The 28,000-nt window shown below is 40.4% G+C and overlaps 1 protein-coding gene across 1 annotated transcript; it reads right to left on the bottom strand.

Annotated features, from left to right (window-relative positions):
- Nucleotides 1-2,000: 2,000 nt before the first annotated feature.
- Nucleotides 2,001-27,987, bottom strand: ppp2r5b (protein phosphatase 2, regulatory subunit B', beta). Its single transcript, XM_028429851.1, has 13 exons — nucleotides 27,332-27,987; nucleotides 11,717-11,913; nucleotides 10,325-10,426; nucleotides 9,772-9,864; nucleotides 9,314-9,444; nucleotides 8,606-8,665; nucleotides 6,104-6,212; nucleotides 3,551-3,604; nucleotides 3,223-3,273; nucleotides 3,021-3,140; nucleotides 2,808-2,935; nucleotides 2,492-2,593; nucleotides 2,001-2,229 (listed from the first exon to the last, which is right to left on the bottom strand). The coding sequence occupies exons 1-13, from the start codon at nucleotides 27,522-27,524 to the stop codon at nucleotides 2,001-2,003; spliced, it is 1,569 nt and encodes a 522-aa protein (XP_028285652.1). The 5' UTR covers nucleotides 27,525-27,987.
- Nucleotides 27,988-28,000: the final 13 nt, after the last annotated feature.

The following is a 28,000-nucleotide window of genomic DNA, read 5'->3' as shown; positions in this document are numbered from 1 at the left end:
TACCTTTAAGACAATGTGAATATCAAGGACGCAACAGGAGTGAAAAAAAGAGTGGGAGGTAAACATTTGAGCGTGACACCCACTTCCTGTTTCACCTCCTAAAAACACACAGATTATCCTGAAAGAATGAAAATATTGCTAAAATATTTTTTCTGTCTCCCCCCTCCCTCCCCCTCTTTATCCCATCACTCTTATCATTATGATCAGACAAGAATAAACAGATTTTTGTTGGTGCACACCAAAAAAAAAAAAGTTCATCATCATCATCATCATCATCATCATGGTCACCATCGAGCAGCGTCAGGTCTGCTGAGCCTACAGACGCTTCAGGTTCAGAATTCCAACTGGATTTACAGAGTTTTTCTTTCAGGTTGAGACATCTGTGGTGCGCTTCTTTCATTTTCAAGGGTTGTCTGTGTTGGGTGGGGTTATCTGGTTTGGATATATACTGTAACTTTGTGTATGTAACCAATGCTAATAGCCGGGTTTAACAAACTTTAAACCAGAAAATCATTATTAAGTGTTAACACTGATATTAAAGGTGCCCCGTGGAGCTAATGTCAACCAATAATGCTAGCCTAGTGCAAATAAATGCAATAGCAATGTGCACACAAAGGCTGTGAAGAAGAAAAGTGGCAAACATGAATGTAAACAAAGCAGGATTTGAAGGTTCAACTTCCAAACCACCTATCCAAGATGGGACAGTAAACTGACTCACTATCACACGTTGTGGAACAAATTGATATTACACAATGGCTAGCTAATTATCATGCTAACTGACACCAAAAGTAAACAAAAACAAAAAAAACTCTACAGGGCACCTTAAAAAATGTTTATGCACTTGAAATTACTATGAAATGTCCATTGCTGCGCCACAAATATGTAAAATTTCAAAATAAAAGAAAAACATTTGCCAACAATCCAGTTAATTCCTCCCCTCTTTAAGGTCTGTTAAAGGGGAATTCTGCTGAATTTCAGCACTCACATTATGGCCTCAGACTTTGTATGTGATGTGAATTCAGAATTCAGAGTCGGCCTTCCCCTTTATGGTATCTGCTACACTAGTGTTTCTCCCATAATACACTACAGAAATATCCAGAGACATATGTATATATATAAAAACATTATCATCATCATCAGTAGTACTTAGAGTAGAGTAGAGTAGTAGTAGTAGTAGAGTAACAAGTAAGAAGAAGGAACATTATTGTACTTTATATCAGTATCATCGTCTTCATCAGTGGTTATTTAAGGGGCTTTAGGCTCGTCCTTTGGTGGAACCAAGCAGATTGGGAGAGGAGTTAGTGCCAGAACCAGCTGTGTGTGTCTGCATGTGTGTGTTTGGGTGTGGGCCTGTTGTTGACCTGGATACACTCTCTGTAGCTCTGGCTTCTGATATTTACAGTAAATATGTACCTGTGCCTGTGTGGAGGTTTGTGTGTCTGGTCTGTGTGGCGATAGATTTGGGACATTTGTGTGAAATTGCTTCGTTTGTTTATTGGTGTATTGTGCTATCCACGCATGAAGTAATCATCTCTGACCAAAAGATAAATACGAGGCCACAGTACAGACTATGACTGACTGGTTAAGTGTTCAGACACATGTTAGTTTTGCACCAAAAGAGAAATGTTCTCTTATTCTGAAGCTGATTGAAGCAGGCCAGCTCCCACTTGTTAGGTACTGACCTGCAGTGTGATAAACCAGCTAATAATCAAAATGGTAGTCTGCACTTTTGGACAATATTCATCTTCTGATCTGCTATGTAATGTGTGTACAGCAAAAAGAGAACCAGTTTCACACAACTCTGTCAGAAAGAAGGTACGGTCTTTATCTTGGATCACAGAGTTTACGCCTTTTTACAAAAAGCTACCGTCTCGATGATACAAGATGAAAAAGAAACTTGTTTTGTACCTTTTTCTGTCTCCCAAACACTCTCACCATCTACTTCATATCTTCTCCCTGTCCCCTAACCCCCACCCCATGTTATCTTTGTGGAGCGGCACCTAGGTGGCGCTCTCCCCTGCTCCAGAGGAGGCCCCACTGGGTTTGGGCTCAGGCTGGTCAGGGTGAGCTGACTGCGGGGACGTCGGGGTCAGCGGGTCCCCTCTCTCGCCTCGCTCCTGGAGGTTGCGCTGGTTCCGGGCGGCCTCTGTGAGCATCTGCAGCCGGCGCTCCTGGTGCTCCTCCAGGCCTCTCCAGAGCTCTGCACGCTCCCTTTCTCGCTTCAGCTCCCTGGAGAGGAAAATTCAGGACAGCACATAGAACTAGTCCTCTGAATTTTCTGATATCTTGGGTTTGAGACGTTGTAACTGACCAGAATCAAGGGGTTAACGGATGACCTCAGCGATACTTGCTTACAATGTGAAATATAATACCATGGATAATGGAACAAATGCAGCCTAAAACATGACTTAAGATGATTGTATTTCTTCCTCTTGTTGTCACTGTTGTATCCAGTGACGAAAAACACACAAAGATGGTGACTCATACTCACTTCTGTTTCTCCACTTTGTAGGAGGCAGTGAGGTCATCAAACAGTTTGCTGTTCATCTCCATGAAGGTCTTCAGCACATTGTAGATCAGAGACACGATGGTCCTGGAGGGGCACAGAGTTAGAACATAAATGTAGATGATCAACAGCCCCACCGCAGAGTCACAAGATGTCATTTCCAGGAAAGGTTCTGGGAGTGATTGGCCCACAAAACAAGCTGTAATATTTATCTATTCACCAAGGAGAATTGCCCAGAGGCTAAAATCAAAAGCTAAGAATGGAGTGTGTGTGTGTGTGTGTGTGTTTCTGAGACACTGACTGGTTCCAGTGTTCCTTGGAGACTCTGTAGAGGGTGGCGAATACCAGCGGCAGGATGACTTGACAGTTCTCCTCTATCAGACTGAGGATGTATTCATTGTTCCAGAAGTAAAGAGCCCGCTCTGCTACCTAAAACACAAACACATGTGATGTAATCCCAACTTGAATCTGTATGAAGCTGGCTTGCGTACTGTTGTGTGTCCTTTTTCCTCACCTGGAAGTGGGGGCTGGAGATGCAGGCTGCTATCTGCTTGAAGAGCGGCTCCTGAACGCGGATAAACTGAGAGGGCTCTATCACATCCAGGATCTCCTCGATCTCACCCAGGAACATCACCTGAACAAACACACACAATGTGTTCGACACTTGTAGCGATGCTTGTTGAAGAGCAGCAGAGATATAACATCCTCCGTCTCACCTCTTTCTGCGTGCAGGTTTTTGGCCAGTACTTAAGCAACCCTCTGATGATCTGCAGAGAGAATGTGTGCACGCATTAATGAAAAGAAACACTGCAGCCAATAGCTCAGCGGGGTAGCTGGCTGCCCTCCATTTGTACCATCTTCGCTCAGTCATATTCACAAAGCATTTACATTAAGAAAGTTTTTTACTGAATGAAGAATATTCTCGCAGAGACATCACCCAAAACCAGAACAGTGAGCTCAGTAAGGAGCAAGAACTGACTGAAGAATGTGTGTTCCTTTAAATGTGCTTATTAAGTGTGTAAATTAATGACAAAGCAGACTTACGTATTCAGTCACTGTAGCATCCTTCTCCATAAACTGCACCACACAGTAGGCCAGCTGCAGTGACAGAGAACATAGGGTTACACACACATGCATGAACACACACACACACACACACACACACACACACACAAGCTGTCAAGGAGACAAGGGGGATCTTTACACTTATCCCAAAGGATTACATGCTGCTAAAGATCGGAAAGGCAAGTTTTCCGTGTGTGTGTGTCTACTACTACATCAGCTCTTGTCTCCTCTTATATGCGCTCCAATCATTTCCCATTATTATACTGAATGTGTGCAACTATGTGTGTGTGTGCATGTGTGTGTTTTGCGGTTGCCCCCTCCACCCAGGCCGGTTGCCGTGGCGAGTGGGCACCGTGGCGACGGAGACTGTGTGTGCGTGTGTTTACTTCGGAAGGAGTGATGTCACACACACACGAAGTCCCTTAAGGGCAATGTGAGATAGAGTTTAGACCTCTTGTCTCTGCCTCTCTGTCTTTCCTCTCGTGTCCTATTTATACCTTTGAATTGTTCACATTACGACTGCTTCATTTCATCAGATCAAAAGGCATTCAATTAAAACTAAGCAGTTTTATTGTTGCAATTATAGAAAGATGATGGATTATGATGGTGTTTTCTGCTCTTTGTAGAACTTTTTACGTTTCTTTCTCTTGTGTTATTCTTGACCTCTAGCTCAACTGTCTGTCTTTTTGTCTCTTTGTGTGTCTGGCCTTCACATCCTCACATCTTCACAGATTTTTCTGGGACGCCTCTCTTGTTTTCTCGCTGCATCCCCAACTTTTCTATTCCTCACCCACAGCACAACATGGTTACAGTACAGTGAAGGAGGATAAAAAAGGGACTGTTGAAAGCACGGATGTTAAGCGCGAATATAAAGAAAAGCTGGAAAAAGACGAGGATTAAAATAAAGGCGCTGAGCGGTCAAACTATTTAAAGCATTAGAGAGGCATTAGAGAATTCGCCTGGGGTAAATATGGTGTAGGATTCTGTTGTCAGGCCGGTCTTTGAGGGTGTAAGAGGCCATTGTTAGGATAAGGATTATGGAACCTGTAGTCTTTATAGGCTTTTAAGATAGAGATTTTACCTGTATTGGTTTGTCAGGGTGATGAGTAAAAGACAGCTCTTTTGGGGAATTGAAGTCCTTCTAAAGATTACTGTGAATTGGTTTGTGGAAACTAGCAAGCTACACTATCCAGCCTTTATGGTAACAGCTGGTAAGCTAGAGTGACAAGCTAGAAAATTAGAAAACTAGCCGATCTATGATGGAAGGTACAGTGGATAAGCTAAATAGCTTTTAGCTGTAATGTGACAACTGATGTGACAGTTTTCATGTTTAGCTAAACATGAAAGCTAGCAGGCTAGACTAACAAGTTTAACAAGCTAATACTGTGATAGCAGTGAAACTTTATAAATCATGCACAATGACTAATTAGCAATGGCTAAAAACATTGTCCTTAAAGCTCCAAGCCTACTTCAGCTACTCTCAAATAGATTCAGGCATCAAGTTAAAGTATTAATAATGGTACTCTTAACCAAAACATAGATCCTCTGATCTGAAAAGTTACATTTATACAGAAATTAAAGGCTATATTTAATTTATTTCAATTTCAAAATATGCACAGTTTAAAACACTATGCACAGTGTGCTATAGCAGCTGTTTATACAATTCAGTGACAGTGAAACTTAATCTACATGATGAGATATGATTTAAATGTTATTTGTTTGTCTTTAGAAACTGAAGTGTTAATTAAAAGATTATGCTGTGGTATTATATTTTGGTTTTTACATCTGGGTCATTCCTGCAGCCGCTCCCACTGAGTGCAAAAGTGCCATCCACAAGCACTGCTTCTCCTGTGACCCTGTCAAAGCGAGTGTGTGTTTGAGCGAGTGAATAATGCATGTGTGTGAACCACAGGGAGAGGGATGGGGAGAAATGTAGGGCATGGTGATGCTGAGACCCAGAATACACACACTCACACACACCTTAGACCGCTTTGTGGGGAACAAACAGTACCTTCTGCATAAACAAATAATGTGTGACACAAATAAAATGCACAGGCATGCACACACACAATGGACTGGCTGCCATCTGTGTCATCAAACATTATAAGGCAAACACACATAGTCACACACCCACACACCCACACACTGAGTGTAAATCAGAGGTGAGTGCATGGCTCTGCAGCACTATAAGTGACTCAACTCTGCCTCTTAGTGGCATAATTGTAGAAATCAACCAACCAAAGTGTGAACAGATTCTTGTAATAAAACACAAGCCATGTTTTAAGCTGTTAAACCCAAACACAATAGACATGTGTTTTAGTTAGTAAAAATAAAGTGCTGCCTTTCAAAGATCATAGGAACTGGCAGGGAAACAAGAACAAACATATCTATCCATGCATGTGTGATAAATATGACATCAAAGACTATAAAATGTTACTGCTATTTGATTTCATACATTAAATAAAAATATACACAAGTGTCAAAAGAAGCCTGTGGCATTTAAATCTTAGGACAAGGATTTTTATGACTGACCTGTGCGTGGAAGATGGAGAGGGATTTTGCTGTGTGTAGTGGGATGAGGACTCGGACCAGGAACTGCTTATGTTCGGCCTTCAGAGGCAGGGCGAAGCCGTTTATGATGCTGCCATACAGGAGACAAGAAGGAAGAAACATTTGCTTTATATGTTGTGAAAAGGGTGATGTTCTTTTCCCCTCACCATGCTGGAAAATATGCTTGTTTTTATGTGCAGTTTAAATCCAAAATACAGGCTAATAACAGACAAAATGTGTCAATAAAAATAGTAATAAATAATATCGTCTATCAAGATACTTATTAAACATGAGAATAAATCCTGATGTCCTGAGCCTATACAATCATTTTGCTGTATTATCAAAATATTTCATCTTGTTTTGTCATCATTTGACAGAGTCTGATGGGGCAACAACTAAAGGTTTTGCTGTGCTTTTAATTCTTAAAAGCAAAGAAATACAGAACTTGGCTAATATTACCTCAGAGATGAGACACAAGCACAAATCACAGTGACAGAGTTAGTGTTACTGAGGACACTGATGCTATGGCAGCATTAAGGGTTGCCACACATTTTTCACAGGATTTCCCAGCAAGCAACTTTTTTTCCTCTTCTTATTTCCTACACGAAACATGGTGATGTTCATATTTTAGATTGCTCCACAATCCTGCCCCGATATGTGTGTGTGTTCACCTGGAGTCTGTTCTTGTACCGTGTCCATTTCCAAATGACTGGACAAATAGGTGGTGTGCCCTGCCTACTACTGCACTGATTGACTGACACAGTGATAGCTCAGCCTACACAGAGAAAGGTATGAGCAGCACAGGAGTGGGAACTAAACTTAGAAAGTGTGACACTTACTTAGCAGCACCCTGAGCTGTTTGTCTGTTTGTATCGGTCCACCTGTCTGTCTGCCTGCACCTCTTATTGCATCTTTGTCTGTTTAACAGAACATTTCTTCAATAATATCTTCCTCCTGCTGTTCCTCTAATCTGTCTTTCTGCCTCCCTCTCACCCTATTTCTCTGTTTCCTTCTTTTTCTGTACAGTGCATCCTCTCTCACCCATCTCTCTCTCCCTCTCCCATCTCTCTCTCCCTCTCTCTGTGTGTGGGAGGAGCTATAAATACCTCTGTTACCACCAACATGAATACAAACCTCTCTCTCCTCTCCTGCTCTCCCTCCTTCCTCCACTTCTGACTCACTGTTCACTCACTCATCCCCTCTCCATCTTCATGTATCCCTCCATTCCTCCCTCTGTTCTCACCTTGGATTCATTCTTTCCTTCACCTTCCCCTCTTCTTTTCACAGAAACATTCTCAAATCTCAAAAGCCACCACCCCTCTTTTGAGTTCCCTTTTAGATGATTAACAGGTAACAATATCAAATCTATTTATCTTTTATGCTGGGTACAATTACTACTATCACACAACCAGCGTTTACACAAATGCTTACTACTGCATAACATTAGACAAAGAGTAAAACTAAAGTGACAGTAAAGCTCATTTTGGTGTTTTGATTTTGCACTTTGTTTGTGTTATGTTGCCCCCTTGATGGACTGGTGATCTGGTGTACCCAGTCTCTCACCCATAGACAGCTGGCTCCAGTCCCCCGTGACCCTGTACTACAGGACAAAGCGGGTTCAGAAGATGGATGGATGTATTTTTCCACCGTTACACATTTGTTTATGTACTGAATCACAAGTATGTCAGTGTCATAGACTTACATCTGTGTTACTTTCTCTGTCAAAAACTACTATCTAAGCACCTAGAATAGCAACTTGTTAAGCCGTCATGTAGCTTTAGATGATAAAGTCTGATGGTAATTCAGAGGTAATTCTAGCATTTTGATCTTTATAATAGCTTCTCAGACAGACATGTTGAGATGAGGAGCAGGCTAGATGCTCAAACCAGTTACAGCCATCAGTAGCTAGCTAACATTGCTACCACAGCCTCCTCACTTGATGCTGAGTAACATTGGAAATTCCCAAACCTACCAGGCTTTCATTCTTCCAGGCTTATCTCTAGCTCAACACACAAACATAAGGGCTGATATGGATCTTTTTAACACACACTGACTTCAAACCTGTTTCCTAATGTGTTGAAGTTTGGCTTCTACATTTCAAATACAGGAAGGAAAGAAAATATACTGTATATTAACCTTGTATTCATCACACATTTTCTCTTTCCCTCTCTTTGTTTTGATAACTGTTATGTTTCCATAACAGCAAAAAGTTACACAAAGTTATATTTCATTAACATTTTTACCCTCCTCCTCTTGGCTTCGTGTCACCTTCCTGCCAACCCTCGACTCATAGACGAAAACATATTGTTGCACGATTATGCTTTGCAGAACTCACTATGGTACCTTCTGTCTCATAAACAGGAACAGCTGGCCAAACAGAAAGTGTGTTTAATCCCTTTTATTCCTATTGCACAGGCTGTAATGTACCTGTCACCATAGTAAAACAACAGGATGGTCCAAATGTGTGTGGTTGTGTGTACGCACCTGCCAAGGATTTCCAGCAGCTCTGCCACTCCATTGAAGTGCTCAGTTTCATATATGAACCTAAGAATCAGAAACACACAAAAGGGACGTCAATTAACGCATCATTAGATCAAGCAACAGTTTTTAGTCTAAGCAAATAGTATCAGGGATACTGAGACTGAAACACAGCCTGCTTCTCTTGAATTATACTCCAAACACAACAACTGCAAACACAACTGGTGAAGAGACTATACATGACAGCAGCATTCTTGTCACTCAGAGCTGTTTAACAAATCATTTGAGGACATCTCTGTAACTTCACAATGATTTAACACTCAGAACTGCTACAGAATATGAGGCCAGTTCAATGAGTGTTGCAGTTCTGTCTGCTTTCTGCATGGGCTGCTTGTCAAAGAATCATAAAGTTTAGCCCAATTTTTGTAAGACACTGAACAGCTGCTTTGAAAAGTTCTCAGAGCCTTTGTCTAATTAAAAATAAAAAAAAAAGCTCAAACATCACATCGGCTGGATAAAGTGGTACATTTTCTTGCAATAAAATAATCCTTTACGTCAATAAACCTGAAAACTGGATCAAAGACGTCATTGTGGCTGTTCCTCTTCCTGCCCATGGTCTTTGTTTGTTGGCTGATGTTTGATTTATTGATGTTTAAAAGCTATAAATAGCTACTCTAAATCCTGTGCATTGGTTTAGTGGTTGGTGTCCTGTACCTGAGGAAGATGTTGTTGATCTGTTTGCGGATGTAGGCCCGGAGGCCCAGTAGTTTTCCATAGACACGGTGCAGGATGGTCTTTAGGTACTCCCTCTCCCTGGGGTCCTCACTGTCAAACAGCTCCAGGAGCTACACACACACACACAAACATTAGATAATTACAGACATAAAGGCATTATGTATTCGATTTTTCACCTGCTCACTGTTTTCAACCCCAATAACATATTTTGATACAGAAATTCTTTCACCATTGCAACATAATTAATATTAGATTACTTAACAGCATATTAAACATGAAAAAACTGAAAAATCAGGTCAATATTTTATGTGCGCAACAGTACAACCAGGTTCTGCAACAATTCAAAGAAGAGTTTTATTTATTTATATATAGGGGTTTAGAGGCATGTAGGGTTTCACAAAATGCATCTTTCCAGGAGAGAAAGGAGAGAGGGTTACCTGCAAGACAAACTTCTGGTCAACGTAGCGTTTGGCCATGGAGGGCTGGAAGTCTGGGCTTTCCAGGAAACGCAGAAAGAACTCGTACACCAGCTAACGAAGACACAAAGAGAAGGAGATTAGACATTATTCAGTGTATGTATCCTGTTTGTAGTCTCATTGTTAAGCTAAGCCTATAGCGTCAGACTGACCTGACAGAATCTTTTTGCTGCTCTAAATAACGTAGCATTATATCAAAAGACATCAGCTGAGCAGGAGAAGGAAAAAGATGTTTCATAAGACAGCTCGGACTTCACACGCCACACACATCTTGACTCATCTCTTCCTGAAGATGCAGAAGTGACTGTACACCATGGCAAAATGTCATCTGAATAAACATCAAGCCTATTTGAAGTACCATTTTTGGGATTCAGGCTGATAAAGATGACAACCATGTGTTGTTTTGGCTTTAAATAGGAGCTTAAACTGATTTCCACTCTGCAGAAAGTGTGCATATGGACAATGTGTGCCCTTCGAACATGTAGCACATAACAGTGGGACTCATTTTTCATACCTGCAGATGTGGCCAGGAAGCTTCCAGTGTCGGCTCATCTTCCTCTGGGTCAAACTCTGGATTCTCACTGGGTGGCAGAGTCCGGAAGATATTTACTGAGATCTGAGAAATCATATATGTGGAGGGAGGAGGGAGGGACAGCAAAATGGGTAGGATGGAGGGGAGGGGTGTGTACAGGAAGAGGACAGGAGGGCAAGGAAGAAAAAGAGATTAGTGAGAAATAAATGACAAACAGTGTATACTTGCTAATTGTGACACACTGGATCATATTTCAGAAGCAAATTTCAATATAATGGACATTACAGCATGCAAGGTGGCTTCACTAATCATCTGTTGAACCATGTATTTTGAATATGTTTCACTACACATCAATCTAGCTCTCAGGGTAGGATGAATATAACAATGCCAATTCTCTTCAAACTGAAGGTTTTTTAAGGGTCCCCATATTCATCAAGCAAATAAATTAGGCAAAGGAGCTGTGTGGGTGGCAGTATTACACAACTACATCAGATGACAACTGACCAATCAAAAAAAAGCTGTTGCGTGAGTGAAAAAATAGCTTTCTGTTTTCAGTATTCAAGCAACCTCAGCTGCCATATTTGATGCTGTTTAAAGAGCGTGTTATAAGAACAACTGGTAAGTCATGCAGTGACAGCCACTCGCTCATTTTAAGGCACTATATAAATCTCCTTATTATTAATAATTAGTCTTTCCTGTTTCTGGAGGACTCTACAAAAATATGTTTCTTTTGACATTAAAATCATGTGATGAATCCTCCTCTTTTGCTTGATCTGACCTGCCATCCTTCCCTGAGTTCTTGTCACACTTTCCTTTCCTGTTATCCAGTCTGTTTCTTATCAGTTCATACATTCTGAGCTGTGTTATGTTTTGGGGAAAGACTGTCATTTCCTCTTTGGTGTCAACACTCTCCCCACCATCTGTTTAGCTTCTTAGCACCCCTTGTAAGGTCTCCACTCTCCTCGTCTTTCCTTCCATTATCAATCTTTCCCTCTCTCTATCACACTGTCGACCTTTTCTCTTTTGCTCCTTCTCTCCTCATCTCTCTTTTTGCAGTAGGTTGGACTTCCAGGTGTTGCATCTGATAAGGATTGATTCGCAGGTGGAAAAGCATTTCTGGCTTTCTAGATGTCCTCTCATTCCATCCATCCAGCTATTGATCCATTTGCTCATCCACCATGGCCATTGTCTGTCACTGTCCCTTACTCAATCTTGCAGGCTTATACTTCCGGCCTTTCGTCTACCATCATATCACTAGTCTAGTAGTTTTATTTTTTTTGGCTCTTGTTGAAAAAAACAAGCAATATCTATCTATCAAAACCTGGAATACCCTGCATTAAAGCCCTGACCTCCCACCTCACCCTCCCCTCCTACCATCTTTATAGCCTCTGGGTAGAGAGGCTCTATGAGGACTCCTCTGCTTGTGGCCACACTCTCCACCAGCTCATTGAGCGCCGCACGTTTGATCTCCTTCCCCTTCAGGTCGGCCACACAGTCCAGGAAATCAAACAGCACACAGCACTGCTGCAGCTTCTTACAGAACAGGTCGTGTAACTCTGCCACCGGGGCGTCTGGATGATTGAGAGGTAGAAAGAAAGAAAAAAAGAGAACAAGAAACAGTTAGACAATAACAAAAGGTGATGAAGCTCAGCCAAATGTGTTCTTGAAAGGCACCTTGTGAGTGTGTGTGCTGGGTGGTAAATCACTTGACAAAGTGAGAGTGTGAGAAAGCACGCTGGATTATACATATTGTACAGACTAGATCTTTCTCAAAGGTAATGAGGGAAAGAGAGCACACTATTACTCTACAAACACATTTCTACACACCCACACTCAGGGGCTAGCACACACCCACACCCCCACACACACACACACACACACACACACATCCATACACACCTTCCTCCAGAGGGCTGTGTTGTATCTCAGTCCTATTACCTGTCAGATTCATTCCACAGACCTGTTTGTTACAATGAAACAACCTGCTGCCTGCCACCGCATTAGAACCTTGTACCTCCAAAAACTGCACTTTTCACAGATGTATAGAAAGTGGCCGATAGCTGTGGATTACTGAACACACACAATGAGTTTGAAATTGATTCCACGGCCTGAGGGGTGTGAAACTTAGCAGCTCAGCTTGTAAAGACTCATGCAAAGGCAGAAAAAGTGACGCACACACCAAAATCGATTTATAGGCTTTGACAGCAGCCAAATTGGAATGTTTGATATTTTTTTCTATGTTACCAGATGATTGATGACTCAATAGCTAACAGAGAAACATCCACATTTTACATTCCCTTATAAGTGAGATGTATGTGAGGTTTGGCTCAAGCAATAATAAATACATTTATTTTGGGATAAATGATACAAAATGAAACACTAATCTTCTCATATTTATATATCTTTCATATTTTTAACATATCTGGACCTGCATAGAAATAACTAGCAATAAAGGCTAGCTTGGCTATTGGATATTTCATAAAAAAATAATATCAGCATAATGAAAAAGTGGCTTTTCTAATTCAGGTTTCTTTTAGTTTCATATGGGACTTTTAAATCATCACAATGTGGCTTATTTTTTAATAATACACCCACATTTAACCCCAAAACATCCTCTGGCTTCTAGGAACTGATGAAATTTCAACTAATGGTATTATCCACTGATTTTCACAAGACTATCCATTGTCCAACATGTACAACATGGTGGACTCTGTGGAAGATGATCTACTCTGTTACAGGTGAATAGAGACAAATAAAAAAATGAGAAGAAATTCCAATTAAATCTTTCATACTGGTCTTTTGTGAAACATTAGAAGCTTATGTCACCACATCAAATTGCAAGGGCAAATAATATACTGTTCTACCTCCAGTCTTATTGGACAAAAAGAAACAAACAGCTTACTGGGGACAGAGGAACAGTCTAGACTGACTGCAGTTGGACAGATGATGATCTAAGGCTCTCACAGATTAGATTTAACCCTTCTTAACCCCCAGGTAGGAAACACATGAGGGGTACAGAGAGGCTCTTACAGCCCCCGACCCCCTCACCTCTTGTGGCCACACCATGACCATCTGCTCTGTTTGGCACAGGGCTGCACAAGAATAGACAAGGGCTGTCCTCTCCTTGACTATGGAGGATGACATTTTATGATTAATTTATGACCTACAGTACTTTCCAAATATGGCAAGGGTGTCAGAGTAATGTAAATACAAGAGCAGATTGTCTGGTCTGCCACTTAGGGGTTAAATCTAGTTTGAGATGAAGGTCAGAATACAAAGACTGGGCCACTTCACCTTATGTGCTTTGCATAAACAGTGTCTTTTGGTTTTTGTATTTTGCCAGTTTTACATAGTGTTGATGACTATGAGTCTGTCCTTTAGTGGTCAATTTGTTCTTGAATTGCTGCCATTTCTCTGTGACTGGACAAATGTGTCTGTGTGAGGGCCAAGTTCACACAATTTTGTATTTGTGACAAAATAAAAGTGTGAAATGTCCAAAAGGGTGAGCCATTTCATCTCACTGCTTTTGAGAACAAATGTAAGTCAAACACTAGCAGGAAGCTCTGTGTTCATGTGTCTGGGTTGGTTTGTCAAACAGTGCCAAGCTTCCTCTTTTTTCTTCCTAATACCGCTCTCCATCCTTCCTATCTCCTCATCCTCCTGATTTCTTAAAGCCCCTCATGTCTCTGTCCTCTCCTCCCTCCTCTTGCCCCCCCCCCCCTCCCCCTCTGTAGACTGACTGTGAAGGTGAAATCTAATCCATTTTTAATGGCGAGTAATTGTATGAAGATGTGCCGTGCTGGGACTGAGAAGAAAAAAAGAACACAGTGAGGTGAAAAGACGAAAGGAAAGAAAACTGTGTATGTGTGCTTGGTGGTGAGATAGAAGGTGAGAAAAGAAGAGGGAAGATGAAGAGAATAAAGAGACTTGGTGGGTCATGTGAGAGCAAGTGTGGGAGAGAGCGGAGGAGAAGAGCCAAGAAGGGAGGAAAAGTGTAGAAGGATGACAGCCGCAGACGGAGAGTGCATAGAAGATGAGCTGCTTTTCCTTATTGTCATGCCACACACAGACTGACAATGCTTAAATTTGGACTACAAACTCACTACACAATGGAACACTTGATAGGTGATGAATTCCACATTTCCTCTTGGCTCTGCTTTTATTAGGTCAATGCAGGTCGCTCCAGACTCATTTATTCAACGCAGCTTTTTATATCATGTCGGCACAGTGATTAGAATATTAACTAAGATTTTAATCATAGCAAGGGAATCACTTATGTCTGAGCCATTTTCACATTTACTGACAGGGCTGTTTTAGCGGTTACCTAAATAGCTGCTGTCACTGTACAACCCAAAGTCAAATTATATTCCTCTTTGTTGTATTCAAATTAAAAAGAAAAAAATTATCACCACCAACAACACACCACTGTTAAAGCCTATGGACACCAGCCAAGCAACATGCAATTAATGTTTCAGAAAACCTACCATTTAAGTTTCAGTGCCAGTACAAAGTGACTGGAGGGTTCAAATTATTTTTTTTGCTGTCTGTGCAAACTTTTAGGAATTAACATAAAATCATTTTTAATCCATCAAGATTTGTATTCTAATGTGCTAAGATTAGTCTAATATAACTGGTAAGACCAAAAGATGTATTAGCATACAGCTAACTAACTCTATATACTATATCAATGTAATGTTAACAGCTTTTACTTCAGCCTCTAAGCGGCAAAAATATATTTGGCTGATCTAATTCACTGAATTTTATTGTAAATGTCTTCAATTGTTTCAATTTGTCATTTGAAATGTGTTGTATACTGTGCATCACGGGAATAGGTTTTGTTGTTAGTTTTAATGATGTATCAAAAACAGCTCCTGGTCTAGCCATTTACAAATCTAAATTAAATCTAAATGATTTGATTCAAAATAGAAAAACAAAAAGTCCCTGCAGATGCCCACAGTTGAGAAGAAGATAAGGGTATCAATAAAGCAATTACAAAAGATAAGAGAGAAGTTTATAATTGATCCAATAACAGGACAGAAAGCTTTTTACTGATTCACTTTAAAGTTTGCAGTTACATGGGATATGTGTTGCTAAATAATAAAGTTATATTGAATGGTACACTGCATTCCTCAAAAGAATTAACTCTGAAAAAATAATCACTTTCCTTGCCTCAAATATTTGAATTAATATACTACAACTGCAGCCAAGATATTTATAAGGTCCAAATGAGAAGCAACTTTTTATGTTTGTTGCTAAAAAACATCTATACATCACAAGCTGGTCTATTTTATTTTTAGAGACTGCATAATTTAAAAAGAATTACTCAATTAAGAATAGTGTTTTTATTGAGGACTATTTTGTATTGCAGTATTAGTGTTTTGGTGTGTTTGTTATTGTTTATAGCAGGAGGATAGTGTATGCCCAAGTTCATGTTAATGATGGAACGTGTGATTTTAATCATTTTTGGAATAAACGACATGGTTACACAATACTTGCTAATTGCCCAATTCTGTCTTATCTTCTTTTTAAATAGGGTTTTGTTGAGTATTAGAGGAAAAAAAATCTCAGAGGGGGAAGAGCAAGCTGCTGATAAGAAGAAGATGAACCTCAGTGAAGGAAAGGCAGCATGTGATGCCGGAAAAAAAATGGTGAGAGCAAGGAGAGGCGGAGGGGTGGATGGATTTGGTAAAAGCAGCAGCAAACATATAAGACTGAGCAGTGCCAAGCATGCCGCAACAGCATCAAAACAAACACACACATACACAGCTGCACAAATCTAAATTTAGTCCTGCTAGAGAGAGACACACAGAGGGGAGGAAGAATCTGGGGAGGAAATTGGAGGGAGGATAAAGGAGTGGTATAGGGTTAAAAGATGACATCATCCCCCTCCTCCTCCTCCTCCTGCTTCTCTCTCATCTCTCCATCACTGTAGGTACCTCCCTTCCTCCCTTGGTTTCTCTCTCCACTCCCTCCCTCCTTCCATCTCATTCCTTTCCTTTACCTCCAGTCATCCATCTCTCTGAGGCCTTTTTTTTCCTCAAATGAGCAAGTACAGCTCTAGTCTTTAAATAACAGTTATTCTGTTTGGGGCTGAGTGTGTGACACAGAGAGACAGACTGAGAGAAAGAGAGAGAGAGAGAGAGAGGAGGACAGCTTCTGTATTAGCTACCATCCAATCCGCCTCTGCACCTCTGTCATTAAGCACACGCACACACGCTCAATGCACAGATACAGTGACGCAGAGAAGATGGGGAGAGAAAGGGGGAAATAGACAGAAAGAGGCAGAGGGAGATAAAGAAGTGAAAGACACAGTTATAAATAGAAGACAGGAGCCATCAGAGGCAAGGCACCATGCAGAGCAAAAGTCAAGCCAGTATAAATATCACCTTAAGGGCTTCATGTCCATCTCTAAATAATCTAATCCTCTTATTACCATACGATCTGTCTGCAACATGGCAAACTGTCTAGGAAACATGTTTCGCACATCATCTTTGGCACCCACAGGAGGGAAGTTATGATGTCTTATAATACATTCCCATCTTTAGATTTTCTAGAAGACTGAAGTGTAAACAGCAATTTACCTGTCAGGAAAGAACAGGACAAATCATCCTGCTGCTTTAAATTGCATCAGGAAATACTTGGAAGTCGTCACTTGGTGACAGTACTGAGAATAGGTAATGACACCAGATGGGTATTAGCATATAACATGTAAATAGACTTGTATGTACAGTTTGTAACTGATAAGCCAAACTGCCAGAAACAGAAAAAACGAGCACATTTTTGGACGTGGCGGGAGTCTCTGCTGAGGATGTGATGTTTTATTCCTCTCAGCTTGTCTGTCTGTCAGCGGGAGATCTCACCAAAGGATGAACAGATTTTCATGACATTTGGTGGACAGATTGGAACAATTCACTATATTTTTATTCTTATCCGGATGTGGAATTTTCACACAAATTACCGAAAAAAGTAAGGAAAAACCTAAGTGCAATTGTGCGGGAGGTTTAGAGGGTACTGTTTCTCTTCTGACAAAAGAGAGCAACCACAGTGCAGCAGTTAGAAGGGAGTTACTATTGGACTCACAACTGTTATGAATAGGCAGCTTTCCTTAAGTGGGTTATATGAATTTCTGTTGTATAATCATATAAACATAAACAAAGTTTCAAATAATGCAACACATGCATGCTCCCTGTTAATTGGCTGACAAAGTTCACAAACAAAGAAGCATGCTCTCCAGCCTATGTTAAACCATAACTTTCCTTAGTCACCAAAAAGAGATCATGACTAAGGTTAAAACAAAATCACAAGAAAAAAGACGCCATGGCTGCTAAAATGGATTCTTTACACAGTGGATGAACTGAAGGGCAGATTAGCACATTATAAATGGGGATTTCTGCCCACTGTGAATAATGCAAAGCTATTCAAATCCAACAATATAAATATAAAGTATTATAGCTCTGCTTTATGTTTTTAAGGTGAATCTATATCTTGCTATATCTACCCCCAAAAAATCAATGATTGCAGCTTTACGTTGAGGTCTTTATACCTTTGATCTTAGCTTTCATATACGTCTTAAAAGTTAGGAAGATGTCATCAGACAACTTAGAGAACTTCACTTAATTAATGCATGAAGCCTTAAGCCGAACCTCCATTAACTGTTTTTGTTATTTTGTCAAAGATGGAAACTGATGTTCTATGTTCAGGATGCTTGCAGGGTTGAAACCAATTTCACCCAAAAATGTTGAAATGATTAGTTCTGAATTCAGCAGTGATGGAAATGTGTTATTTCACACATTAAAAAAAAAAGAGTGACAATTATCTTTTCCGTTTATTTTTTATTCAAAAGCTCCCTGTAAAAATCTGAGGAAACCCATAATGACTGTCTCCTGATCATCACTGTAAAGGCCTTTTATTCCCAATGAACTATCCATGTGTGATTGAAGTGAAACTCATTAGTGACTAACAATGAAAGTGATGGCTACTGTCTCTGCAGCTCAACATCATTATGTTTTATTGCAATGGATGCTGTCTGGAGTTGATGCATTGACAGTCCCTGCCTCTGTGTGACAAAGGCTCAAATGGTGAAAGATTAAAAGAGGCACAACGCCTGTCTTTAAACAATCCAATGTTACTAATGTTACACATTTCTTTCAGTGGAATGAACAGAGACACGCTGGGACACTCAGCTGTTGCTGAGTGTCCCAGCAACGCCTATGCTATAATTAATCACTATCAGTTAATAGTTATTTCATTAGGGTCGATAAAAAATATTTTCTGCTGCTGAGCGTGTCTTCATGTGCAAACTGTCTATGACCGCAAAAGGACTTTAAGGAGCTGAAGATATTAAAAATCTCATCTGAAGGCAATATTTGTGGTGTGAAATGTAAACACAAATTGGAGACAGTTAGTAAACAAATATGGGAGACGGTTATCTCAGCTGGAGACATCCTCAACATTTGATTAGCAGCTTTCCGCACTGCTGCTCCTGCTTTTCATAAACAAGGAAATGTGATGAATGAAAAAAACAGCACATTTCTTTGTCCTCGATTAAGGCCGAGCAAGATTTTTTTTAAAGCTGGTTGTGATTCATTGCACACTGAAAGAAACCTCCATCCAGGAAATATTTCTCATATTTTCTGCTTTCAATGTCTCACCACATCTGAAATAATTTCACTTCTGCTTGTCCAGTATTTGATTTGTCTTTGTTTACCCTGCCTTCTGCTGCCTCAGAAACACAAGTGCATATTTAATAGTGAACACTCACAAAGGTGAGACTTGTGGTGATTCAATCAGAGAGCTTATTTGCTCTAGCATCATTGCATTCCTTTAAGAATCAGCTCTTTCTTCAGTGACACAGCAGTGGCCGTGGTTATTGCACTGCTAGCCGTTTCATTACATCCTCTCCCCTGCAATATCCTCTGCCTTTTTATCTCAACATCTCTCCTCCTCCTCCCACTGTTCCTCCTCCACCTGTCAACTTAATGTTCAGTCATTTCCTCTTTCCTCATCCACTCCATTTCTTTCATCAACCCCACACTTTCTCCCCCACTCTCTCTCCTAATTGATCTGAGACAGTCAGAGAGCAAAAACTACTCCATGGCTTCTGTAACCCAATACTAAGTCCATCCAGCTGGCCCACACACACACACACACACAGATAGTCATTCAATCGCCCACATACAATCTGTGTGAGAAGGTGACTGATTTACAGTAAACTGTACATTTAAAACAGAGCATTCTATATGCTCATTATTATAATGTGGACAAGCCTAGAGGATAGACAAATTAAACGAAACACACAAACACACAGGTTTACACATAAGCAATAGGTCATTTGGATGCTGAAGTTGTGTCAAATTACTAAGTGAATTGCTGTGTTTTATACACAACAAAGTTTTAGGTAAAGGTTTACTTCAAAAATAATTGTTCATAAGAAACAATGGGCCCTTTTCCTCAGTTCTGCATATTCAGGGTTTTTGCTGCTACAATTTTAATTGGTCTAGCGTGACCAATAACTTAAGGCAGCTAATATTAGCAAACCTTAGGTACTGCACATATTGCTGTATAATGGACATCATTTTTTACTCTGCGACTCCTCTCCATTTGTCCTACTACACTTTGTTTTAACGTTCACCTTTATTCCATACATTTCGCAAATGTGCAGATGATAGCTACTTTAATATCATTAACCAGGAATGGGAACAATGTTAGCATTCGGGCTTTAAAGAACTGCTCTTTTTTACTAAAACAAAAGCCTGGCACAGTAAAAGCAGTCCTACTTGTCACTTGTATCTTCTTACATGGGCAGTTGTAGTTAGAGCTAACTGTTAACACGCAAAACAGTCAGTCACAGTAGCTCTCCGAACTACTGTGCAGGTCAGGTAGCTAAAATATTTGCGAGCAGTTGGTTACAATAGCTCTATTGCTAGCTGGTGTAGACTGAGCTAACTGCTAAGACACCTGCCGGCAGTCATGATAGCTCACACAGTAGCTGGAGATAACTGCTAACACACTAGCCAGCAATTGATCGCTATAGCTGTCTAAGCAAAAGTTACTGCAGCTCACAACAGGTCAGGGCAGACCCTGATTTGCAACACTTTGTTGACGTACTTATATTTAACAGCCTACTTTACAGTCTTTTTGCGTATATACAAGGCTGGTACAGCATGTCCTGAAAAAGATCCTCTTTTCGCACTCTATTATATTTCCTGAGGTCTTCTTTAAGATTTGAATATGCATGTCTGACGGCATGTTTTCCTTCTAATCCCTCCATTGTTAGCAGAGAATGTGGCCCATTTTTGAGTACATTATGAAACACAAGCTGCAGTGTATTTTTGTACTTTCGCAGACAGCAGTGGGAGCATTTGAAATGCATTTCCTATCAAACACAGAAGGATTGCAAAAGCACACTTTGACCTGATAAAGAGGATCCAGTGATATAATCAAGCAAATCTATAAATGAGACACTGCCTAAAAAAAACTACCTGCAAAAAGACTGACTAATTGCTGCTCTGCAATATAGATGATAGTTTCTTATCTTTAAGGAGAGCGTGAGCACACATAAACAACTAACAACTTAATTTCTTCCTGTTATCCCACTCAGCTTCAACTCACCATCTGTTACTCTGTGCAACAAAGTCTGATTCACTTACTGTGCCTGTAGTGCTGGTATTCTATCTGCAGGGTTTTTCAAGGCTTTCAGAGATGCTAAACACTAAAATCAGAATGGGTTTTGTGCAGGTACAAAAGATTTACGACTTTCTAAGCTCACATCCTTTAAGGCTGACAGAGTTATTTGAATTCACTCAGCAGCAGCCTTTTGAAAAGCCACTGCTGCTTTTTTTTCCAATGACAGAAATGTCAAGGACAGGGAACATCATGCATGGCTATTTACTTAGAGTATTGCTTTTTGCATGGTTGAAATATCAATTAGAAATGCCAGTGCTAGTTTGACCGCTACATTGTGTTTGCATGAAACATATTGCTATTAATTACTTGATGTGAGTGCTTTTTAAAGATGTTTTCTCTGTTGTTTTTGAGGATTCAGCACCCAGATACAGGTATAAGAGCTGAGTATGATGATTCGTTTTCCAAACAGCAATAAGGCCCGCTGCTGTTCTGCAGATTTGCTGCTTTCACATTGGTGAAATGGGAGATAATAATAAACAACTAGGTATCAATATTTAATGAAGAGAAATCCAACACCATGGCTGGCTGTTAGAAACAGATGTGGTAAAACTAAAAACTAAATGTTTTTTTTTTTATTTATCTGATGCTGTTTTCCCGATCAGATGGTGAGCCTAAAAGAAGGGAGTTTTTCTTTTAACTGGGATGACAAAACTAGAGCCTCCGGTGACACTTGGTGTACAGGAATAGTTTTAGTATGATCATCGTGTGACTTCTAAATGTGGACACATTTTGCTAAGGCCCTAATTTGACATGTCTTATGACCACAATCTATGCTTTTCTTGTATATATGTAGGTTCATATTACTTTTTGACTACTATAGTCAAAAAATGAATTGTGAGCTGAGATTTAGATGACTGAAAGAATGTGCTGCTGGGCCCGGCTGATCAAGAGTCTGTTTTGTGTGTTTCCTCTCTGAGCTCCTGCTGAGGTAGCTGCTGGCAGAAATGTTCAACCAAGATCTCAAGAAAGATAGAAAGCATCCCATGATCAACCCACACACATGCAGGCTTCACAAACTCAGACCTTAATAAATATTTGACTGTGTTATTTTCTGGTACAATTTTAGCTCAGAATAGAATCACCACATGGTAAAACCCACAAAGGTCAAACCTACTCACCCACCCTTACCATGTTAATCTGATATCATCTTTCTAGAGGTAGTAACAGCTTTGTGCACATTACATTTCTTCCAGCAGTGGAGGTGTATTTACTTCCATTCACATTTTTACTTTTTTCTATTTGCAGCCATTTACATTTACTCTGATCTCATTTCACTTCTACTATGATGTTTCTATCATCAGCAGCAAGGCACAGTAGGGATTGCATTTGTACATTAAGGGATCTTACTTCTAGAGGTCAAATCACACTGAAAGCTTAATGGATTTTAAAAGCCAATTCTGGATGCAGTGGATGCTGAATATTTTAAGCTAAAATTTGGATGCGTTTTGCATTTCAACTCTCTGTGCAAGCATCACAGAGAAACAGTGAAGAAGAGAAAAAAGTCTACAAATTAGCTATAGAGGGAATTGAGCCCATGTCTAACTCAAGGTCAAAAGCAAGGCTTCTAGTGCTGCCTTGTTTACTGTAACAGCTAAACCCTGCTTTCATACACGGATGCAGTTATGTCAGTAATCTCAAATCTAAACTATATTTGTGCTAACTCGCTTTGTGGAGCAAGTTTGTTTACAGATAGTGGACAGGATATGACCTTAGCTTGGTTAGGCTGCCAGCGACAGCACAAGACTCGTGACCGGGAAGCTAGGCTGGTGTCTGTGGCCCCAGGGGAAAGAGCATCGCAGCTGGGGAGGAGCACTGTGCTAGGAGCCTGTTCTCTGGTTAGAGAGAAAGCTGCAGTGTAACTGAAGACACAGAAATCAAAGCAGGCACCAAACCAGTAACACTCTTAAATCCAGAACAGACTTTTTTACAAAATCTAACCTGTTACACATCACAACAGCATCTCCGTTATTTAAAGGCACTTAGCAAGCTTGTGTAATTAAACTGGGATCTGTAAAAAAAAATGACAGATCTTTGGAATTCATTTTGCAAAGAGAAACAAGCCAAACATTGACTGGACCAGCTTCTCAAATTTTAAACTATTAACTGCCAGCAGCATCTTTTGCTGAAATGCATCCACTAGTGTTTTACTATTTAATGTGATGATTAAAGTGTAGGAGGACAGAGAAGGAGGGGAATGCTTTCACTGTGTCTGAAAACATTTCTGATACCCATCTGGTGGCTCTGTAACAGTGTGACAGCAGATATTAAATATTTTAATTTGAACCACTAGGTTTATGGAGCCCTGATTCCTGGATGTGACTTAATCACCATCTCATTTGGGAACCTGTCTGAAAAAATGTCAGCAGTGATTACAGTGAAGCTCCATTTTCTTTAACAGGAACAACATTAGGCGATGAAAAAAGTGAAAGCACTTAGAATGGAACAGGTGCTAATATTTATAATAGTGGCAATAAATCTTAAGAAACAGACCTTGAAGGAAAGAATCACTATGAATTTAAACAAGTGTATCCACATAAACTTACACTGAAGGACAGTTAAGCCCAAAACTGGAAAGAACACTACATCCAAAGTGTAACATGCATGCCTGTGGCTATGATGTAAAAGGGATTATAGAGACCCAGCCTATCAATTAATTGACTGCCTTGACCAGCACGCCTGATTCTTTACTGAACAGTGCTAGATAACTTCTGTTTGTTCTCTCTAGAGCATCTCACCTGCAGAATGTACTGCAGAGACATATTAGTATCACTCAGTCATGAGAAACTTAGAGGTCAAATACCAAACATCAGCTATGAATCTAGAAGAGAAGTCATGTAAGAAATGGTGAGGTAGGTGTTTGATTACATAAGGCTTGAACCATGTATTTTTCCATATTATTGTGAGGTTTACAAATACTAAAGCTGTATGTACATAGCACTGAAGGATTACATTGTAATTCGCAGGTTTAAACTCTTGGACTCATACAATCCTAAAAGAAATGCGCCTAAGCTTCAACACTGATGAGGATTCTCTAAGGCATCAGTATTGGATGATTGCATAGTTTTTGAAGTCAGCTGTCAGCAAATTTTAAAATGCACATATATGCCCATCTAGCCGGATGTCCGTCCTGAGAATCCAGCATTTAAGCAGAGGAAACAACGTCCAAATTGACTCAGTTTTTATGTCTTGATCCAATTACCCAAAGGTTACTTTAAAAGCAGATATATTACACACTACTAATGGCAGCTCTGCAAAGGATACTAGCTGTGTGTGACTAGCTTTCTTTCTGGTAGGGCTACGATCGATCAGGATACAGCTGCAAAGAGGATGCTAGAATCTTTACATGATAGTGTAAATTATGCATGCTACTACTGCAAAACTACTGCATAGGATCTGACTAAAGAACTGACCTGTTTTACAACTAAAGACAATGGACAACGCTGTTGTCAGCTACAACTAGTGCTATTCACTGCACCCTTTTGAGTACAATTCTCCAAAGTTTACCTTATGTACTTCTATTGTTTTGGATTTAGTCGTTCACTGTACAGAGTTATCTTTAAATCACTGAGAGCTGTGAAGTTGTTAAACGGGGTTATGAAAATCCTATGGTTAGCTGTCGTTACTAGCTACACAGCTACATTTCAAACAATTTGTGAGATTTTTAGATTGATATAAGAGTCTATACAGGCAGTTATAAACTAGTCTTTGGGGAAATTTACCCTTTTACTTACTTACTTTCTGAGGTCAGGATTATACTTCTTTTAAGCCGGTTCACCTAATGTTACATGCAAAGTAATTTGGTGTCAGGAATGTGTGTTGCCCTCTGAATACACTAGTCTGAACAATTTCCTGTAACTTTGTTTTTATATTCTTTTAAAGACATATCGACTAAATCCAGGGTACTGAAGAGCTAGACTAAGAAAGCAGCGCTCATGGATTTCGGCTTTTACAATCCAAGTCTTCTTTGTTGTTAAATGTCAGATGATCTTTCGGTCTCTCTGATGTTTCACATTCAGCCTGAAACTACTCACGGGGATGAAGGTTTGCTCTGGGCTTAAAGTGAAGGAGATGTGATGCTGTTAGCAGGAGGAGTAGTTCAAATTAACAAAGGAAATGTGATTCCCTCGATGGCAAAACACCCACAAGTGTCTACACTTGGCCTACATACTAGCCGTTAGAGACATCCCCACACCAGACGTTTCTCCTGCACCGGTGCTGCAGGATCTTACTATCAGTCCCTCCAGGGGATCTAGAAGCAGTGCTGCAGCATTGCAGCAGCCATGTAATAACTGGAACTGGTTATAGCACATATGTACAGACAAATCTGAACCAAAGGTGTTGTACAGGTGCAATGAAAACCTTCCATCATCATGTTGCACACACCCATCATTAATGAGAGGAAGTCAAATGAGGTCTAAAAGCACATAAGAGCATACACACACCGCACACACTCGCCTACCATCATCTCTAAAAGCAGAAAGGTCTCCTCTTCATCAAGGGTTAATGTGAAGTGATTGTAGGCTACATGAAAGGGGGAGGAACCTTATAAAGAGGAGTCAGGTGGAAACATGAGGACATACAGTACAATCTGACTTTATTCTTCACACATGGGTAAGAGAGCCAGAGGACACATGAGGCAGAGCGATAAGAGGTAGTAGGGAGAAATAAAGGGCTTGTTGACAGTGTGAAGCTAAAAGCAAGGAACAGAAATATTGATCTGTACATCACTACCTAAATAAAAAATAAGAAAAAATCTTCGTCAAGGCCACTTTGCAGTGAATAAATGCTAACTAACAGAAGAGTTATAAAGTACTTAAGTGTCTGTAATGTCATTGGCTTTAACCCAAAACACAAAGATATTCAATCAGTAAATTGCCAAGAAATTGTTGTATAATGTAAATGGCAGTTGTTTCTTTTTGTTGTTTCTTCCTTTTCTATAGTCTACTATACGAACATTGGAGTGTTCGTATCTACCATCACTTGACACCACAAAAATCATCAAACCAAGTAACTGCATGATGGTCTGCCAGATGAACTATAGTGCTAGTGCATTCACTGATGACCGGGGAATGAGATTTGTGGGCAAGTAATGCTGCAAGTGGTCCATGCTAGGCTAAAAACAAACACTGGCCACGTATCTCTCCTGTTAATCCTGCATAACAAAGCTCCATCTTTTGTTACATTTACAGTTTACCTATTCTTCCACAGGACTGATACAATGTTTGAATTTTCTATTTCTCTCACGAAGAACTGATAGCATTGACTCCAGATCCCATCTTGTGTAAAAAGTTAGTATTACACTATATCAGCCATGCTAGCTAGCTGATAAGCAGATATTTCTTTGTCAAATAATAAAATAATCAACTAATTGTATCAACTCTTATGTGTTAATGTAACCATTTTTGTCACCACGTCTCTGCAAAAAGGCCCTCTGTCTATTAACTGTAGGCAGAACTACACCCAGATGTAGTAGTCAAAAGGAAAATGCATGCACCACTATGAAAGCTAAAAGGTTCGCTTTCATTCAGAGCGGACACATTGAATACACTCACATAAATCAAAGTGGCCTCTGTGTAGTAACAGCAGAGCCATGACAACAACAGGTCTGCAACATAGTGTGACTCTGACTGTCTTTATGACGGATGTGTTGTGCCATTTTGAATATCAGGTGCTTAAGACGAGAAGCGTCTTGTATCTTCAATTGTGACCTATCAAGAGGACAGGCCTGGAGACGGGATGGATTCTCCCACCATTGAACAGTCAAGAAAGGGGTATATTTTCTTCAATAGAATAACACTGAAGTATAATCACACTTAAGTTCTATTTCAAAAGTACCTCCAAAAAAAATATTTGCTGCTGTTTGGAGAATATTGTAAAAGGAATCTGTCTTTGGGCTGTGGAACTAAACATTTAAAGATGTTACTTTGGACTGTGGAATATTATAAAAATATTTGGCAGAGTAATTCATCCAGTTTGCCCTCCTCTAGGACTCCCTGACTCCATGACTAACCCTAATGCTCAAAATTAGACATGGCTCTTATCTGTTCAATAAATCAAAGGTGCTATCACCTGTCTGTCAGACTACACAAGGACAGAGAGGAGACCTGGACATTTATCGATAGAAATACAATATTCTACAGGAAGTAGGGATCAATGGGTGTAATACTTTATCTTTGTGTGTTTAAGTAGTGAATAATATGACAACGGCTCTGTGTTAACATTTTCATTCCATTACTCTAATATATTCCTACAGGGCTTTTTCTGACATTGACCCTTAACTGTTACAGTAAATCACTGTCTCACCTTTGAGCAGGGGCAGCGGGGTGAGCTCCACCTGGGAGCTTTGGTAACGGAACTGGGACGAGCTGTGGGACCTCCTCTGCCGAGCTCTGCGCATGGACCTGCGCGGGAAGCCATCCACCTTCTCCGCGGACGGCACCGAGAAGCTGGTGGTCGGCGAGGACGGACTGGACGGAGGCAGCTTGGTCGTCTCCATGATGGCTGTCTGGATGGCGGCGCTGGCGGCGGCAGTGGTGGTGTTGATGCTGCGTGCGTCCTTGCGTGCCTTTGCGAGTGCGTAAAGAGGCGTTTAAGAGGATGTATGGGTGAATGGAGGAGAGGATGGAGGAGTGGGTGGCTTTCTGAATCACAGATGGATTATCAATTGATTACAAAGAATTGACGCTGGAGGGATGGCGGTGGTGGTGGAGGAGTAGGAAGAACGAGAGAGGGGAGAGATAATGGGGGGGGGGGAGAAAGGTGCAGAGGCGGAGGAGAGGTGAGGAGAAATATTTTCTGGATGTCCAGTCCCGTGCTGCGCGCCTCGCTGTCTCTATCAGAGCCGAACTGGAAATGGCACCAGCAGCATCCCTGAATCTTCACTTTTATTTATACGCACAGATGAAAAATCGCCTGTGTATCATCCCCGTGCAGAAGTAGCCTGTGCAGCTACCAGATGATGCTCAGACAGGC

Source organism: Parambassis ranga, chromosome 18 (assembly GCF_900634625.1).
Source record: "Parambassis ranga chromosome 18, fParRan2.1, whole genome shotgun sequence".
Taxonomy (NCBI): Eukaryota; Metazoa; Chordata; class Actinopteri; family Ambassidae; genus Parambassis; species Parambassis ranga.
Note: the sequence above shows the minus strand (reverse complement) of the source record. Positions and strands in the feature narration are given on the sequence as shown.